This window comes from Podarcis gaigeae, assembly GCF_964106915.1.
Source record: "Podarcis gaigeae genome assembly, chromosome: 6".
Lineage (NCBI taxonomy): Eukaryota > Metazoa > Chordata > Lepidosauria > Squamata > Lacertidae > Podarcis > Podarcis gaigeae.
In genome coordinates this window covers 40,416,915-40,435,663 of record NC_139682.1, presented here as the reverse complement: position 1 = coordinate 40,435,663, position 18,749 = coordinate 40,416,915, and the positions used below count along the sequence as shown (strand labels likewise).

Sequence of the window (18,749 nt, the reverse complement as noted above, 5' to 3'; positions counted from 1 at the left end):
TTTGGAATAGATGAGGTATTCAACATAGAATTTATCAGCAAGGTTGGAGATTATTTTCAGGCAACGCTGTAGGTAAAGAGCTGGTATTAACCTAGTCCTACCTATGCCCAAATACAGTGGTACCTCAGGTTAAGTACTTAATTCGTTCTGGAGGTCCGTACTTAACCTGAAACTGTTCTTAACCTGAAGCACCACTTTAGCTAATGGGGCCTCCTGCTGCTGCTGCTGCGCCGCCGGAGCACGATTTCCGTTCTCATCCTGAAGCAAATTTCTTAACCCGAAGCACTATTTCTGGGTTAGCAGAGTCTGTAACCTGAAGCGTATGTAACCTGAAGTACCACTGTAATTGGGCAAAAGAGAAGTACAGTAAATTCAACTAGGGCTTACTTTCAAGAACCAACGCATACATCCAGACTACTGAGGTGCTAGCTGGGATAGAAACAAGAATGTACATTTCAAGTGCAAATATTTCTTGTACCATGACAACAGATCGGGTTGTTAATGACTGCATAGATTGGGTAAACGTTGTTTCCCCCTAAATGGATATGATCTAATATGGGATGGGGACAGGTATGCTTCATACTTGATGACTTGTATAAAATGGTTCTTTTTTTGAGAATCTACTGCCATGCTGTAACTGTTATAGGGTGAACAGACATCTTGCCTTCATTGTGGGGACATTTAAACTTTTCCTAATGCAGACTGGTGTTGATGGGAAAATACAGTTCTCTTGCTACACGGCAGTTAGTATTCAGATACCTTGGATGGTGTGAGTTAACACCCTGCTTGATAAAATGTGTAGTACTTTCAGACTTATTTTAAAATCATATTTTTCTTATTCTATAAAGAATACCTAAAGGACTGTCTTGATCCATATGAACCTACCTAGATTTTAAGATTATCATCCCAGGCTCTGCTCTGTGGTTTATATTTAAATCAGACCTGTTGGGTACGTACTAAAAACACAGACTTTTATCCAACATCACTTAAGATTGTGGGACACCTACCTGGAGAAATATTCTAAGTCTCCTCACGGGGTGTTTTTATATTGGAACTCTTTTCATTATCATTTTCTGTGTATGCTGACTTGTTTATACCATTTTAAGCTGAGCTGCTTTTAATGCATTTGCGAGGTATGTGTGTGTTTGATCTGCCCCATAAAGATGCTCTTGGTTAAGTTTCCAGCCAGCCTGAAACAGGAGTTTTGTAGTGCTGTTTAGGCTGCTTGTGAGGGAGATTGAGAGATTGAGGAGGTGGGGGGGGGGGGGAATAAAATTTTCTCCCTTCTGAATTCTACCTCCCCTTTTTGTAGTGCTATGGTACTTGAGGGCTCTGGTTTGGGACTGACTGATCATCCCAGACCTGAGCATGTAATTGCTGGATGTAGGAAATGGTGGCTTTGGAGATTGAGAAAGAGAAATGGAGTATTCTCAACAGAGGAATGAAGAAAGTGGAGGCCGCTAAGGGTCAGCATTGGGATATGGTCATTTTAACTTATTCATAAATAGGTTAGAGTTCAGGGCAAGCAGTAAGGTAGCCAAGTTAGTGAATGTTATCAAATTGTTAAGGGTGGTTAAAAGAGATTGTGAAGAGCTCCAAAAGTATTTATACAAAGTAAATTGTAGGGAATAAAATGGCAAATGCAGTTCAGTATGGACAAGTGTAACACATTGGGACAAAAATAAATAAATCTTAATTTCACATATGGGATCTGAATTAGAATCATAGAATCATAGAGTTGGAAGAGACCACAAGGGCCTTCGAGTCCAACCCCCTGCCAAGCAGGAAACACCATCAGAGCACTCCTGACATATGGTTGTCAAGCCTCTGCTTAAAGACCTCCAAAGAAGGAGACTCCACCACACTCCTTGGCAGCAAATTCCACTGTCGAATTGGCAGTGACTGACCAGGAACAAGACCTTGGAATCATAGTGGATAGCTTATGAAGATGTCAACCCAGTGTGCAACAGCTGTTAAAAAGGCGAATTGCATGCTAGGAATCATTAGGAATGGAATTGCAAAATAAAACTGTCGATATCGTAACGACATTATACAAACCTAATTGTGCAATCACACTTGGAACACTGTGTGGTTGCCTCATCTCAAAAAGGATATTGTAGAGTAGGAAAAGGTTCCGAAAAGGGCAACACAAATAATCAAGGGGATGGAGCAACTCCCCTGTGAGAAAAGTTTGTAACATTTGGGACTTCTTAGTTGAGAGAAAAAGTAAGAGGAGACATCACAGAGATTTATTAAGTGATGCATAGAGGAAGTGGAGGGGGAGACGTTTTTCTTCCCCTATTGTAACACTAGAATTTGTGGACACCCAGTGAAGCTGAACGTTCAGAAGAAAGGACTTACATAGCACTTAGTATAAACTATGTCATTTGCTCCCACAAAAACTAGTGATGGTCATCAACTGGAATGGCTTTGAAAGAATATTATACAAATTCATTGGTGATAAGGCTGTCAGTGGCTACTAGCCGCAATGGCTATGTTCTACTTCAGGCTGCCGTGTGCCAGGAATCACAAGTGAGGAGATGGTTGTTGCACTCGGGTCCTTCTTGCAGGCTTTCAACAGGCATTTGGTTGGACACTGTAAGTAGTAGTAGTAGTAGTAGTAATAATAATAATAATAATAATAATAATTTATTTCTACCCCGCCCACCTGGCTCGGTTTCCCCAGCCACTCTGGGTGGCTTCCAACAAAATATTAAAAATACAATGAAACATCAAACATTAAAAACTTCCCGAAACAGGGCTGCCTTCAGATGTCTTCTAAAAGTCAGGAAGTTGTTTATTTCCTTGACATCTGATGGGAGGGTGTTCCACAGGGCGGGCGCCACAACCGAAAAGGCCCTCTGCCTTGCAACTTCGCTTCTCGCAGTGAGGAAACTGCCAGAAGGCCCTCAGCGCTGGACCTCAGTGTCCGGGATGAACAATGGGGGTGGAGACGCTCCTTCAGGTATACAGGACTGAGGCCATTTAGGGCTTTAAAGGTCAGCACCAACACTTTGAATTGTGCTCAGAAACTTACTGGGTGCCAATGTAGGTCTTTCAGGACCAGTGTTATGTGATCTCAAACAGGATGCTGGACTAGATGGGCCATTGACCTATCCCAGCAGACTTTTATAATAATAATAATAATAATAATAATAATAAATTTTATTTATATCCCGCCCTCCCCAGCCGAAGCCGGGCTCAGGGCGGCTAACAATAATCAAATAATCAAACAATCAAATAGTCACACATTCAAAATATTCATTATAAAAATTAATTAAAATCAAATTAATGGCAACCAATTAAGCAATATTCTATGCAGGTTGCCAGAGGAGGGAGTCAGGCTGCGCCCTGACCAAAGGCCTGGTGGAACAACTCTGTCTTGCAGGCCCTGCGGAAAGATGTCAGGTCCCGCAGGGCCCTAGTCTCTTGTGACAGAGCGTTCCACCAGATTGGAGCCGCAGCCGAGAAGGCCCTGGCTCTAGTTGAGGCCAGCCTAACCTCTCTGAGGCCTGGGACCTTGAGGATGTTATTATTTGCAGACCGTTGACAGTATTGCACCATTATTATCCCCTGCAGTACACTTTTGTTTCATTGGTGGCACAACAGGTGCAGGAGATGAGCTTTCACTGTAGTTTGTTTTAAACTGGTTTAATGTGGCATGCATGCTGGGCCTTTGACTGGACCTGGCTTCAAAAAAACAAACAAACCCCACCGCCTCTGTTTATACGTGCCTCTGGGGATGAGTTATTATGCAGAACGAAACTAAGGAAAATTGGATGTTGTAATTCAATATATTTTTGCCCACAGTGGATGATTCATGAAGTTCTGTTTTCTTTGCAAGTTGGGCACCATTTATCTGGAAGCTACAATGCAGCTGTGTTATCTTATTCAGATTACATCTCAAATTTTTTTCCTTATTGTTTAAGACAATTATAAGAATTAAACAAACACTTGGATGCAGCTTTAAAACAATATATTTTTAAAGTTCCAAAATCATCTACATTAAGCATGCATTTGAAATCTCTGATTTCCCACTAGTTAGAACAATGTAGATTTTTTTTTTGGGGGGGGAGAGATAATTTTATTTCTGTTTCAAGTTATTTTCATTTCCAGTTCTTATTTTTTACTGTATTTTCTTTGGAAACTCCTAGAGTGGTTTGATTGCACCCCACACCTCACCTGGTTCACATGTCACACTAAGCCAAACCACATCTCAGTGTGCATGCCCAAGTGTGTGTGTGGCCTTTGGAAGAGAAGACTGCAGTTGCTTTACTCCTCTCTTGTTGTTTTGCTGCTGTGCTGCGCTGAGTTAAGCCATAGTTTGACTTAGTGTATTGTCTTAACCTGGGCTTGTGATTTAGCTATGGCAGACAAAACACAAGCAGTAAACCATAGGACAAGCTTTGAATGCAACTGATGGTTATTCTGGAGAGGGCTAAACCGTGAGTCTGGGTTCAGAAGACACGGTGAACCAAACTATGGCTTATTTCAGCACAGTGCCGCATCAGAATGGCCAACCTTTTATTTGGTTTGTTTTTTCATGTTCTTTGACTTGTGCTGTATATCTTAGGCTTAGCATTTACTTTAGAACATTTAACCTTAAGTCATAGGCATTACATATTCAACACCTTGGGGTTGCAAGAAGGAATTACAACAGAAAACTAAAACATCATTTGCATCATTCACATTTTTATATAAAAATTAATTCGCATTTACAAAATAAAATTTAAAAAGACAACTTCTTCTAGGTTAACTAGTCAGGCAGGTCTGCCTGAGAGGTAGATTCTCCCCATTTGTGACACACGTTAAAGAAAATCCACGAGAATGTTTGCATAGATTAAAACAGCTTGAAAGGCATCAAATAATAAACCAAACGCTGCCCTTGAACTTTGTCCTGTAAATCAAGTTAGAGTCCTTCAACCAAAATTGCATCTGAGGTGAAGTCTAAGCATTGAGTAGACTGCAATCTGAGTATTTTCAATATAGTATTTAAGAGGTACAATTTATCCTTTTATCCCATACAGAATATGTATGGGATTGGCAAACAGGTCCAGGAAAATTGGCCCCTTCAGAAACTTTGTTTATTTCTCAATATGAACTTAAGCTGAATGTTTTCTAAATGTTTAGCTATTGAGAACAGGAAACTAAAGCACCAAAATACCATGCAAGTAGCTATTATCTTGCAATTTCTAGACACAAGGTAGAAGCAGCAGTCAAAAGACAGTTACAGTTTTTGGATTCAAAGCACTCTGAAAGGGTCTCTCTATGCATGTAGTTCCTATGGAAAGTAATTTACACACACACCAACACACACACACGCCTACCCCTGAACAGAACTGTTCTTAAAAAATGGGGAGTTGTAATAGAGAATACAACATTACTTCTAGGCAGTAGTTTGATAAGGCTCAGTACCACAGTATATACAGCACATGTTTCAAGAAATGATGGATGGTCACTAAACATACTGGTGGTGCATTTAGACCATAGAAACAAAGAGTACTGTATTAGGCTGTAGTGATGAAAGCAGAGGAATAATTGGGCAACATCTTCAGAGGCATGCTTAATTTTAGTGTGAACTCTATAAAATCAGTTCACACTTTGGAAGCAAACGTCCCCTTAATAAACCCCAAATAACTACACCTTATGAGAGTTACGTCTGTTGATCAATCATATATTCTCTGTGTTTCCTCATATTTCTCTTAATAAAAACAAGGGTGATGACTGAGAGTTCCTGGGTATGTGTGTATGCTAGATACATCCTGAAGGGTTCATAAGAATTGCTTGAAGTGCGGGATGAGGCCTAGAGAGAAGTCATTATAGTCCTGCTATTCTTCTGCTTCTTCTAGATAGATGAAGAATATTCCCTGAGTTTCTCCTTCTGTCGCCCATGCCAACTGCTTCAAGAATCGCTTGCTCTGCATTTCAATAACCAGAGATGAATGGAGGGAGAAGAGATCATCAGGTCAGAAGCCTCTGTGCTGCAAAAGCACCAATGGTCCCATTCCACAAAGGCTATTTTCCTTGCTATTCAGACACAGGGACATCTCTTCATAAAGTAATGTCTTGGTCAAGAAGTTTGCCATCATATGAGTGTTTCTCATGAGCTCACAGTGCTGTCTGTGCATCCGAATGAAAAATGCTTCCAAACATTTCCTAGGAGGAAAAAAAAAAGATTTGGTTTATAGTAACTGATGCTGAGAATACTAGTAACAGGCCAGAAATGTACTAAGAAGAATGAGCGCTCAGACATTTCACTTATTACCACATTTTTCTTTTAACTTACCTCTTCTAAGTTTTGAAATTCAGCGCTGCTGTCTTCCAATGATTCATCAGAGATAGAGACTTCTATCTGACTTGACCTCTGTATGGAAGCATGACAAATCACCAGTTATTGTTTGCAAGCTAAAAAACGTGATAATGTTGCTAGTCAGCCATTTATTTGTTTAAAACCAAAGGTTAGCACAAGACTCTAAAAGATTTAATTACCAATACAAATACTAGCAAGGGGACATCTCTATATTTATTTGAGATGATCTCCCCAATGTGGTGCAGTAATAGACAGTACAGTATATACAGCAACTGTTGTGTACTTTTTCAGCTGCTCCTGCAAACATTGTGGTCATGAACATAAGAAGAGGCTGCTGGATCAGGCCAATGACCCATCTAATCCAGCATCCTGTTCTCACAGTGGTCAACTAGATGCCTGTGAGAAGCATGCAAACAGGACCCAAGCTCAAGAGCACTCTCCCTTCCCCGAGTTTCCAGTTGTACTCTCCTCTCTTTGCAATGGCCTATGGCTACAAGTAATAAATATTTATTGTATTGTAACATGGGGTATAATTGTTATTTGTAGGCACTGCAACAAGTTTGTAGTGCTTTGTTACACTGTTCTGGCACTAGATCCACATGTCAGCAAGCTCCCCAAACATTTTCTAGATTGTATAAGGAACAGATTATTCTATGCAAATTCATTAAACAGTAATGTGCCCACACACAAACCCTTATGGTTGACATATGCCACAGTGAATACATTGTGTTAATGTATTCATTCCCAAGTACTAAAAGTCTTGTAAGAATGAGACAACGGTTCTGTGAATAGTTTGGTTTCAGTGGAGTTTGCATGATGTGATGGCACTTCAAGTTGTTCTTGGAAGGGTCAATGCATTCAAATAGCATTTGTTAAGGGTATGAGTGGAGTGGCAAGTGTTGGAAGTTTGAAAAATAGAATGTACACATACATCTTTCATGAACGTTGTAGACACAAATATCTGTGTGTGGTTCAGGACAGGCTTCTAAAAATATTGCCCAGCCCCCACGTATCTGCCTCCTATCATGCCTCAGGAGCTAGACCCAGCCTCACGGTGGAACAAGGACTTAGTCCTTTGCCCCATATCCAAATGATAACCAGATGATTTCACCTTCAGCAAATCTCTTAGGAGCAAATAGCAGTTGCCATACAGCAATGATTAGGTGTTCCATCATGTCAGCTGAAAGCTGGGTCAACAAGTCCTTTATCAAGCAAAGAAATGCAAATAAGGAAACCAAGACCATGACTACCCCATGAGCTTAGCAGCTAGATATAAAATGATGGGGTGTTTTTTATTTTTTTATAAAATGTCTGTGTGCTAGTTTGTTGCATGCAACACAGGTTTGCTTTGCAGACTGACTCACACATGCATGATTATAACTTGATAAGTGCAGCATCGAGTGGCAATTTGCAAGTCTGAATGAGCCATTTTGCCACCAATCAAAACCATAGTATTCATCTTTCCTCTCTTCATATACAATGTTTTTGTAGAATCAGTTCATACATTCAGCTGCAAGTTAATAGAGTGAGGTGTCATCAATATGCTTATGACACCCGGCTCTATTTCTCCTTTTAACCAGATACATTGATGTGGCAGGCATGCTGAATCAGTGTTTGAGATTAGTAATGACCAATAAGCTAAAGCTCAGTCCATATGAGATAAAGTTACTTGTTGGTAGTGAGTTTATTTGATCTGGGAGGCCAGTTAATACTTTTATCTCCACAAGTGTTAGCAGAATCAATTGCTGATCTTCATTTGGGGCTCTTCCCCACAATTCCATAGGAATTTTTTAAAAGCCAACCTGTGAAGGCTTCTAGAGAAAGAAGCACAAAACCAGAATGACCTCTGCAACTTGCCTGTCTGCCCAGACAGCATTCCATTTAGACGAACCACTGAATTGTATAGATTTGCTGTCTATATCTGTGAATGAACACACAGAACTGAGATATGGGGCGATTTAACATGCCACCATGTCTAGTCCTTGCTTTCTGCCACCCACCATACTTAATATTTCTTTATTTGTACCTATCCAAATCCAAACAGATTTTGCCCATTACATTTAGACTGGACCACTAACAACTTCATGTTTTGTTTTGTTTTTCATGTTTCAAACTTAGTCATCTGTGATAGGTTTCCAGGAAGAGCAGACCTCTATCTTCTCTCAAGACTCAGGCTGGATAAAATGAGTCCAGAATGGAAAAGTAGTCAGGGCAGCTTGCAGCCCTTGTCCCCAAAACTAGCACACCAACACACACCCATTGACCAGACACTCAGCTATGTCTTTCTAATGACTAAAAGGAGCCTGTTGTCTCATTCCCCTCAAGCTTCCTCTTCCGAGTCTGATGTGGCAGAAATATTAGCATTTTTCTTTTTCTTTTTGAAAAAGTTGCTAACAGGTGCAAAGCTAGGCTTGAAAATAGGTGTACAGTATCTGAAGATCAGAGGAGCAATTGATCCAGTGGTGAGGTGTAGGGCTGTGAGTCTGTAAGTGGTGGTGAACAATAGGAAGAGGGCAGAAGGTTTGGTTGCATTCATACATACTATACTGGTACAGTGTAGGACTAAAACTGCAAAGACACAAGTTCAAATCTCCCCTCAGCCATGAAACTCACTGGGTGACTTTGGGTCAGTCAACAACCCTCAGCCTAACCTACTTAACAGGGTTGTTATAAAGAGTGGAGGACTGTGTACGCTGTCTTGAGCTTCTTGGAGACAAGGCAGGATCAAAGTGTAAGAAAAGAAAAAGCCAATTAGCCAATCTGATTCATAACCAGTAAGGCAATGTCCAAAAGGAAAGCAGAAGAGTATGAAACACACATGCACAGAGCTGCCTGTGGCAAAAAGAGTGAAGAGACAATGAATCATCTTTACCTGCTCTAAGTCAGGACGCTGTGTGGCTCTGTTTCCATTCATTGTTGCAAACAAAACAGCATCATGGATGGTCACGAAGAGATGACTGGGCTCAAGACCTCCTTCTTCAAAGACTCCCCCCGTGCGGATATCATCATACACTTGGGCTAACGAAGGAAACAAAGTTATATAGACTAAACTGCAAGCAGGAGCTGTGTGCTGGAAAATTATTTGTGCCAGGGCATTTCCTATACACTAGATTTGTGAGCAAGAATAATAGGTAGAAGGCCTATTGTCAGGGAACTGCCATCAGAGCAGGTGGTGGAAGGGCTCCAGGAGGTTAGGAGAGACTTAACAGCAGAGGAAGGAACCAGCAGGGGGAGAGAAGGAGCTCCGAGGGAAAGGGAGTCGGAAAGGGGGCTCTGGGACACTTCAAGCGAAAACAGTGAGGAGGTTTCAGGACCTCCTATAGGGACACCCACACCTCGCCGGAAACTGTCACGTCGAGAGTCCAGAAGACGCGTTTCCGTTAAGGAGCTTTTATGTTGGAAGAGATTCCGCAAACGCCCACTGTCGGATTCTGCCAGCGACTGAGGGAGCCATGCTTAAGGGCTCCGCTAAGGACAGAGTTTTGCTAAGCTGAGCAAACCCTGAGGGACTAAGCTTTTACACACAAGCAGCTCATCATCCCATCACACCTATGTTATGCAAAATGTTAACATTTAAAGCCCATAGGGCCTGTTGCAATTGTTAAGAATCAGACACAAGTATATGGAACTAGGATGACGCCCTATTGCTGTTTGAATTTGACGCTCAGAATGTTAATGGATTGAGCAAGAGGACTAAGGGGGACTGCAGGTTCTTTGTTGGGAAATGTCCCCCCCCCCAGCTGTACACTTGGAAGCAGCTGGCTCATGTCATGTGTTGGCAAAATATTTTTTTCTGGGACAAGAAGTGGTATAGAAAGAGTCACTGTGTCATTAAACCCCTAAGATCTCGAGACTCACATTATTTAGAACCCTGTCCGAAGCTCCAATATGTAGAGTAATTCATTAATTTCACCATCATTATCATAACACTCTTAAGGAAATCCCATAATTCTTGAATCATTGTAGGATAACAAGGCTGTTTTAGGGTAGTCTGTGAGTGAGACACCCCTATTCCACTGGAGGCGAAAGGTGAAAGCCCACATGATTTCATATGTTTATTAAGTTAAAATGTGGGTTGAATTGCAATCATGAAAAAAATACCCTATACTTTTGCCTCAGTAGAAGTGCCATCCCTCCTCTGAGTTTCCATCTTTCAGCTTTAAGCTGCTTTGGCATATCAATTGCATGCTATTTCCAAGAACAATCAAGTTCAAGAAATCTAAGGTATAATCGTACCTCTTATGGTTAAGTAAAGTCACACATTTACAACCATTAGCAATGTCTAATGATTTCAGAAAAACACAACCCTGAATCTAAAATTAATGCAGTGAAGCAGAAGAAAACACCAACCCCTTAATCATGTAAGTCTCTTATACCTGCCTCTTCATATGCTGTTGTGTGATTTATTTAGTTTTTAAGCATTGTGTGTCTTTTCTGCTGGCTACAAACAGACTTTGTTGTGAATTGTCATGCCCTGAACCCTTTAGCTGGCTGAAGCAGCCACAATGGAACAAGGAGTTTACACCAGGAAACTGATACAAAACCAATTCACATTGGATATTTAATACTACTAGAGGGGCAGAAACTACATGCAACAATCAGTTTCAGATGTGTTATTCTTTCCCTGATTTCTAGAGCCTGTTTAACCCTTCCACTTATGGCCTTCCAGCTGTTTTGCCAACGATGGAGGAGATAGGGTGCACGAGTATCTTTTCACCCACAGGAAGAAAAGCAGATTGGTGAAAGCAAACTTTGAAGTGACAAATAGCCTGGCAGCCTCCGAGGTTACTTTGCATACATATAAAAAGTCAGAGGGCATTGCTCAGTGATGTTTGAACTTGATTTGTGTTACTGCTGCATTATTAAATACCTACTCAGTCACAACGCTACACTACAGAACAGCACTTGTAAATTTGTATAGTACCTAGATTTTTGCAGTTAATATGTATGTTTCACATGCAATATATTTATTTGCTTCCAGCAGTTATTCTGCCCATTTTCAATGCCCTCAAAATGGAAGATAGAGAAAATATGGTACAAAGAGCAATAGACCCACCTTGTACATTTGCCAGAAATACTTGAATCCCAATCCTCTGATAGTTGGTGCACAGCTATATGAGGAAACCGGGGGTGGGGGAGGGAAAGAGAGTACATTATTAGCTTTTACAACACGAAATCTGAGAGTCCATGAATTTAGGATGCACTACAAATTCAAGACATGGTACATTAGCATAATAACACTTCCAGTGTCATGTGGGGGGATGGACACCAAATAATATGTAGCACTGCATTTTCAAAAGTGCTTAGCTCAGGTGATACTGATGCAATGTGTAACCCTGGAACAGCAATGTGAATCACCAAGTGTTCAGGCTCAGTAAACAACGGCTGAGCTTTGAATAGTGCAGCAGAAGGAGATCTGTAGGAGGAGTGCAAAGGTCACAGTCTGTTTCTGGGAACTGACCTGTGTTCCTTCGATTCAGCATCTTGTTCTGATTGCTTATCTGGCAGCGTTTACAACTAGCTGAAACGAGCCTAATGCTACCCTGTGCCTGCCAACTTTTCTTAAAAATAAGACTATTGTAGCTCTTGTTATTAAAACTTAAAGAGAACTCAATGGGAAGTTTTAAAGAGAACGAATTCAGTAGGCAGTGCAGCGTCAAAGAAATAAACCAGAGGTGGAACCAAGAGGAAAACTGACCTTTCCCAAAGCTTTTGTGCCCATCAGGTCCACAAAGCAAACGCCGCTCATATCCAGGATAATTGTGTGGAAGTTGACAAATGGGGGCGCTGTGGTCATGGGGTCAATGTTTGATTCTGGGATAGCACTGCAGGTGCTGCTGCGATGACTGGCAATGGTTCCCTGTTCAGTCTGCTTTTCAGATGGGTTGAAGTTAATGTAGGAGACGCTTTTACCATTTGTGGAGGTCTGGTTATTGTTGGTATCTGTTGGAGACATGCTTGCAAAATCCTTCTGGAGCTCTTGCAGAGACATAGTCTGTAGCAAAGGAAGGGGGACCACATTCAAGTTTACATTTATTCCAACTTATTTTCATTGCTGTTGATCTTATTTATTGTGAGTTGCTTTGGGTTGCATTGGCAAAGAAACAAACAAACCGTGACCAATGAGTTTAATAAATTAATAAAATCTTTGTTTCATATGTTATATGTTGATTATATGTGGATAGACTCATAGAATCGTAGACTTGGAAGGGTCCCTGAGAATGATCTAGCAGCTGTCCCATACGGGGATCGAACCTGCAACATGCATGCGTGCTTATGCACATACTCCACATTTCTACCATGGTTGGTATCTGAAGTGGTTAGCAAAATATCAGAAAATGCCATTAAAACAAAACAAAACCAGCCGTCAAATACATTAATACAATACAAATACTGAAAAAGGCTCTCCTGAGAGTCAGAGTGCTCTCCTGAATGAGTTGAGACTGAGGGATTTCAGCATTAATCATAAGCAGTAGTGCTAGCTGTTGGTTGTTTGTCTACTAATTCTTTTTGTAAACAGCATTGAGGGTTGTTGTTTTACAATCAAGTGGTATATAAATTTTATGAAATAAATTAAATAATTCCAAAGAAAGACAGTAATAGATTATAAAAAAAATACAAGTGGCTCATGAAGGGCAAAGGAAGGAATAGCCCAACAATTCCCAATTTTAGCACGTTCATACATTTTCTTCACATTTTTCACTGTAGAATTCAGTAGCTTGCACTGGATTTGCAATAAATAACTAATGAATATTCTTTGCCTTATATTGATAAAACTAATAGGAAAAAATCCAGTCTAGTCCAACATTTATTGGACTAGTTTGGCCCAATATTACAACAACAACAACAACAATTTGCATGCTAGTACCATTATCCAGTCCCTGCTCTAACCTGCCGCTTCCTGTGGTCTATAGGTAGGTTTATTTGTTTCTATACACCCTGTGTTTGTGGCAGAATCAACTTGCAAACATCTTCTTGCTAATCAAGTAATTCCTGTTTCATATGTGGCAATTAGCGGTGTGTATATATATATTTTTTAAATCTTGTCCTTCCAGTTGGCAAGGAATTAGGCCAGAGTTTTCAAAACAGCAACACTTGGGATAAATAAAGGTAAAGGTAAAGGTACCCCTGCCCGTACGGGCCAGTCTTGACAGACTCTGGGGTTGTGCGCCCATCTCACTTAAGAGGCCGGGGGCCAGCGCTGTCCTGAGACACTTCCGGGTCACGTGGCCAGCGTGACAAAGCTGCATCTGGCAAGCCAGCACCAGTGCAGCACACGGAAACGCCGTTTACCTTCCCGCTATAAAGCGGTACCTATTTATCTACTTGCACTTAAGGATGCTTTCGAACTGCTAGGTGGGCAGGAGTTGGGATAAATAGCGATTTTTAAATTATGCATCTCATTTTCATTTAATTATGGGCAGAGCCACTGTATGGAAATTGGTGTGTGTGGTGGTGGTGGTGGTGGGGAGATCTGCCAGGCTTGCACCAACCAGGTGAAGAAAGGAGAGTGTTTTCTTTTCTTTTACCTACTGTGATAAGTTTTGTTTTAAATTTCTCCCATTGACCATACTACACTTTGCATTATCTATTCTGACCAGCAACCGCTCTCCACAGTGACCCAAAGCAATTTACAAAAAATGTTACACTTGTTTTCAATATTTTTGGGAAAGGAATTTATTTCCCTTCCCCCTAGTTAGTGCATTAGTTGCAGTAGTGGGTGCAGAACAAAATGTGGAACATGAAAGTTACGGGCATCTATTGGATAGTACCTATGAAGTCACACATGATGAATGACTTACCCACATCATTATGTGAACTTTTTTTTAATAAAGAAGTTTATTTAATTTTTTTTAAAATTAAGTGGAGGCTGGCTTCTCCTCCTCTGTCCCAGTCAGGTTTAGGAGTGGCCATGAAGGCTGGTGAAATCTCTCCCCAAAGTGGCAAACAAATGCTACCCCATAATCCAGCAGCAAAAACAGTTCTTTTTAGGCTGTTGGTAGCCTCTTTCCACTGTTGCAGCACACAGATCAACTTTTTTTTTTAAAGGCCAGAATAAGTAGGGTTCTCTTCCTGTCCCCAACAAAGCTGCCCTCTGGCGCTCCAACAAGGTTAACTCCTTCATGTATCAAGCATAGAAAGGATCTCTCACAACTAGGAAAATTGCTAAATTACCTTGTTTTTCCTGAAGAGTGATTTTAGTTTGCTTGTTTTCTCTGATGTTGCCCTTGCCTTTTCTTGATTCTTCACATACTTTTTCCTTGCCAAGTAGACTTTGATGGGATCCACACCAGTCTGTTTAAATAAAAGACAGTAAGCCAGGTTGTTCTCAACTCCTACGGGTAACAAACGGGCCACCATGTTCAGCGACCCTGTCCCTCAAGTGAAAGCCAGTTCCAGGACCCCCAGGGCTTTCCCCTCTCTGTATCCTTGAGCCCCACCCCAATTGGTGGGGTTGTAGTGGTGGTGGTGGTCCTGGAGACTCCCCAGGAAAGTGCGCAGGAGGAAGGAAAGGCAAGATCGTTGCATCAGGCAAGCAGAATGGAATGAGCTCCTTAGTGGCATGTTGGATTCTACCCAGGGAATCCACAGTTTCTACCGTAAGTGGTGGAGCTGAAAAGTGGAGAGATGGGTCCACTTACATTTAAAAATGTGTCTTCCTAACTTGAGCAAGAGTTATATTCATTGGGAAGCAATGGGTAGGGCAGGGATATTGGCTTCAAAATGAGATTCAAACAAAAGATTTCAGTGCAAGTGTGAGTACAGTACACTAGTTTGCTCAGTGACTGCTGCTGCCTCCTAAGATGTCCTTGGGTGGTGACAATGATACATACACTTATTTTAAAAATAAAATAACAAAATACAGAGAAAAGTGGGGAAACCACAATGAAATCTGAGAGGAAAACAACAGAGAGAGAGAGAGAGAGAGAGAGAGAGAGAGAGAGAGAGAGAGAGAAGCCTAGGGAAATAAATAATATATTCACTTGGCCCTGAAAAGGCATCAGAGTAGGTAGGTGCCAGCCAAGCCTTTCGAAAATTTTCCCTACCAAGCTTATTCATCTCTCCACAACTTTTGGTGTTCCAGGCTTGTCACTGCAAGGTAGACTGAGCTCTGAAAACTGATGGTGCAGAAAGCCAAGTGGTATGACTTCTTGTTTTTTTATTTACTCATTTATTTACTCCCAACGTTTGTCAGTGAACTAAGTGAGAGAACTAAACAGGTCCAAAATACGCCTTTGTTTGCAAGACATTTGCTGTTGCTTAGTGAGGAAAATCGTACATCGCGATGAAGAAATGGTTTTGGCATGAGGTAAATATCTGTTCCTGTAATGCAAAAAATGGTTAATCATCGCCTACACAATAGATTTTTATTTTTTATTTTTTACCTTGGCAATAACTTTCTCCCTGAATATCTCTGAATTAGCGAAGTAAAGAGGGGAGCAGTAGGTAACAATTTTAATTCCTTCAATTTCTCGGACCTGCAAAGAAAGAGAAAAGTTCTCAGGGTTCAAATGGTACTTGCAGTTCTTTTGAGATGTTTAAAAGAAGGAGGAAAATTTAGTAAAGAACCCTTTACTCATACTCATCTAAGGAGAAATGAATGCGGGGGGTAATGGCTGCACTGTGGCAGCAGGCTCCTTCTCCAGATCTAGACATTTTTGGTGGCTAAGTGCATCTCAGATGGGGGAGACCATTCAACCCAGCAGAAGCTTTTACCTAAACAGCTGGCTGGCAGAATCCTAGGCTATGTGTGCCCTGTTGCAGGACTGAACATGTAGCACCTGTTAACATGTGGAGTCCCCTCAATTTGCTAGTCTGCTTCCTGAAAGTAGTGTCACTTTGGTAAGAGTTACTACTTTCCATTAACTCTTTCATCTCTGTTCTTGCTAGGGAAGGGAACATAGCGAGAAAGTACATTTTCCTAATCTTGCACACTTTTCACCCTTTGCGAAAATTAAAGTGAAGTTCCTTCCCAGATAGTATTGGCTCTTCAATTTAGCCAAACAGGCTACAAAGCAGAGCCTTAGTGCAGATGTCAGCAACCTTTATCAGCAAGGGGTCGGTCCACTGTCCCTCAGACCTTGTAGGGGGTGGACCATATTTTTGGGGGGGTGAATGAATGAATTCCTGTGCCCCACAAATAACCCAGAGATGCATTTTAAATAAAAGCACACATTCTACTCATGTAAAAACACACTGATTCCCGGACCATCCGCGGGCTGGATTTAGAAGGTGACTGGGCTGGATCCGGCCCCCAGGCCTTAGTTTGCCTACCCATGCCTTAGTGATTAGGTTGCTGAGCCTGTTCCATGTGTTTGGCTTACATAAGATTCCCTATGGCACAGAACATAATTGGACATTCATACTAGAGCCAGTGTCATACACATTCCTATTTACTCTGCAAGCAGTGAGCTCCCACTGCTGGTTTGGGAAGTGGTGCACAAACAATGTTAGCCATGGAAATGGTTACAAAAGAAAAGAGCAATGCTGCCAGAGAATTCCAAACTCTACTGAACAATAATGGCCAACTTTGGCCATCAATACTATGAGGTAAATTTGCACAACAAATAGATGCTCAAAACTCAAATCACATCTGATGAGAGAGCGAACATCTCACTTGTGTATTGATGGCAAAAACAGGAGGAAGCAGAGGGTTATTTTCTGACCCATTTACCTTGTTGTAGACTTTGGGATTTTTGTATATATCAGTAGCAGCTACAGGACCAATGACACAACCATTGCGACTGTGAAGGGAAATGGAAAGAAACAATTGTCAAAATATAGACAGCCTTTAAAAAAAAATCAGTTTCACTGAAGTTCCTGTTAATATAGTTCAATGATGCAAGTGAAGTAGAAAAGAAAGGATTGTGTGCTTAACTTCATTATAAGTCATTATATAGCTTTAGGCGCCAGGCAAATTTTTTCCTCTTTAACTACCTGTGGCTGTCACTGCTATGTTCCAAAACATCTGAAGGCAGTGCTGTTTAGGGAAGTTTTTAATGTTTAATGTTGTATTGTGTTTTTAATATTCGGATGGGAGCCACCCAGAGTAGCTGGGGAAACCCAGCCAGATGGGCAGGGTATAAATAAATAAATAATAGTTGTTGTTGTTGTTGTTGTTGTTGTTATTATTATTATTATTATTATTATTATTATTATTATTATTATTATACCAGAACTATCCAAATTGGGGGAGAGATTATGAAACCAATCTACACTCTTCATCTCAATAAGAGAGATGTTGGGAAGGGAGAAAATCACTCTCAAAGTAGTGATGTCCACAGTTGGAGGAAATAAAATAAAAGGGGCAGGCCAGTAGAGCTTTGTATTTGAACACACCATGAATATCAATAAATTTATCCATATAAATTTATCTATGGTTCCCATTTCACTGGGCCAATGGAGGAAATCTCTTGAAAACACAGCAGGATCAGTGGCTCTAATCTTGCTAAACAAAACAGAGTACAGTGGTACCTCGGGTTAAGAACTTAATTCGTTCTGGAGGTCCGTTCTTAACCTGAAACTGTTCTTTTCCTGAGGTATCACTTTAGCTAATGGGGCCTCCTGCTGCTGCCGCGCCACCGGAGCACAATTTCTGTTCTCACCCTGAAGCAAAGTTCTTAACCCGAGGTACTATTGCTGGGTTAGTGGAGTCTGTAACCTGAAGCATCTGTAACCCGAGGTACCATATATCTAGCAATATGTAACAGTGTTTGTGAGGGCCCATTTGCTATTCTCCTTCACCACCATCCTAAATTGATGACAGAGGGTATGAAAAAAGGAAGAGTATGTCTTCTGGATCAATTGTGTCATATATACATTAAAAAGCTGATTGAGTTTATTCTTTTTCCTGAATGTGTTTCACAATGTTCAAAAGAGCGGAAAACTGCTGCCTTGTGAACATGGTACACATTTAAGTTTTCCACAGTTGAATTTTCTTTTGTCATGAATGTGCCCCCATGTGGTGACAATTGGCAGCACACTAGGGAGCAGTCTTGACCATTGAAAAAAACCGAATGGGGGAATAAGACTAAGGGTGTGCCTTTACAAGTGGTTCCTCAAGATCCCTTACAAGATCAGAATTATACCACGGGGATATAAATGCTGATTCACACATTACCCTCATGGCATGGAGTTCTCTGTGGCCTGAATTTGCAAGGCCGGTATGGGCAAGAAAGTCTGGGCATTCCTCCTAATCCTTACGGGAGAGACTGTCCGTCAACGATAACAGACAGCAGGGGTCCGTGACATTCTGGTTCTACGTTCCTATCTACATTGCAGGCATGGGAGATACCAAGGTGAATCCTGCAAGCATCTTCTGCAGTCTACACTCATGCAAGGTTATTCCTATGTGGGAAACATTTCTGCAAAACATTCCCCCCTCTATTTTTCTGAGATGGTGGAAGACCTAACCTGGTGGACGCCTTAGTGGTATGAA

General features: G+C 41.1%; 1 protein-coding gene and 1 long non-coding RNA gene across 4 annotated transcripts in view; one reads left to right on the top strand and one right to left on the bottom strand.

Annotated features, from left to right (window-relative positions):
- The first annotated feature begins 303 nt into the window (after positions 1-303).
- On the top strand, positions 304-6,831 carry LOC310847647. The gene is made up of 2 exons (XR_014565933.1): positions 304-949; positions 5,850-6,831. It is a non-coding gene; the product is annotated as an uncharacterized lncRNA (long non-coding RNA).
- SLC26A9 (solute carrier family 26 member 9) overlaps positions 4,133-18,749 on the bottom strand; it is a 59,624-nt gene continuing 45,007 nt past the window's right edge. For all 3 annotated transcript variants that reach the window (XM_083745475.1, XM_083745476.1, XM_083745474.1), the window contains 8 exons: positions 16,986-17,055; positions 15,697-15,789; positions 14,486-14,605; positions 12,009-12,305; positions 11,367-11,421; positions 9,183-9,328; positions 6,287-6,364; positions 4,133-6,156 (listed from right to left, as the gene is read on the bottom strand). In XM_083745475.1, the coding sequence (XP_083601601.1) occupies positions 6,109-6,156; positions 6,287-6,364; positions 9,183-9,328; positions 11,367-11,421; positions 12,009-12,305; positions 14,486-14,605; positions 15,697-15,789; positions 16,986-17,055 (907 nt within the window). In that variant the 3' untranslated portion in view covers positions 4,133-6,108. The remainder of the gene's footprint in view (positions 6,157-6,286; positions 6,365-9,182; positions 9,329-11,366; positions 11,422-12,008; positions 12,306-14,485; positions 14,606-15,696; positions 15,790-16,985; positions 17,056-18,749) is intronic.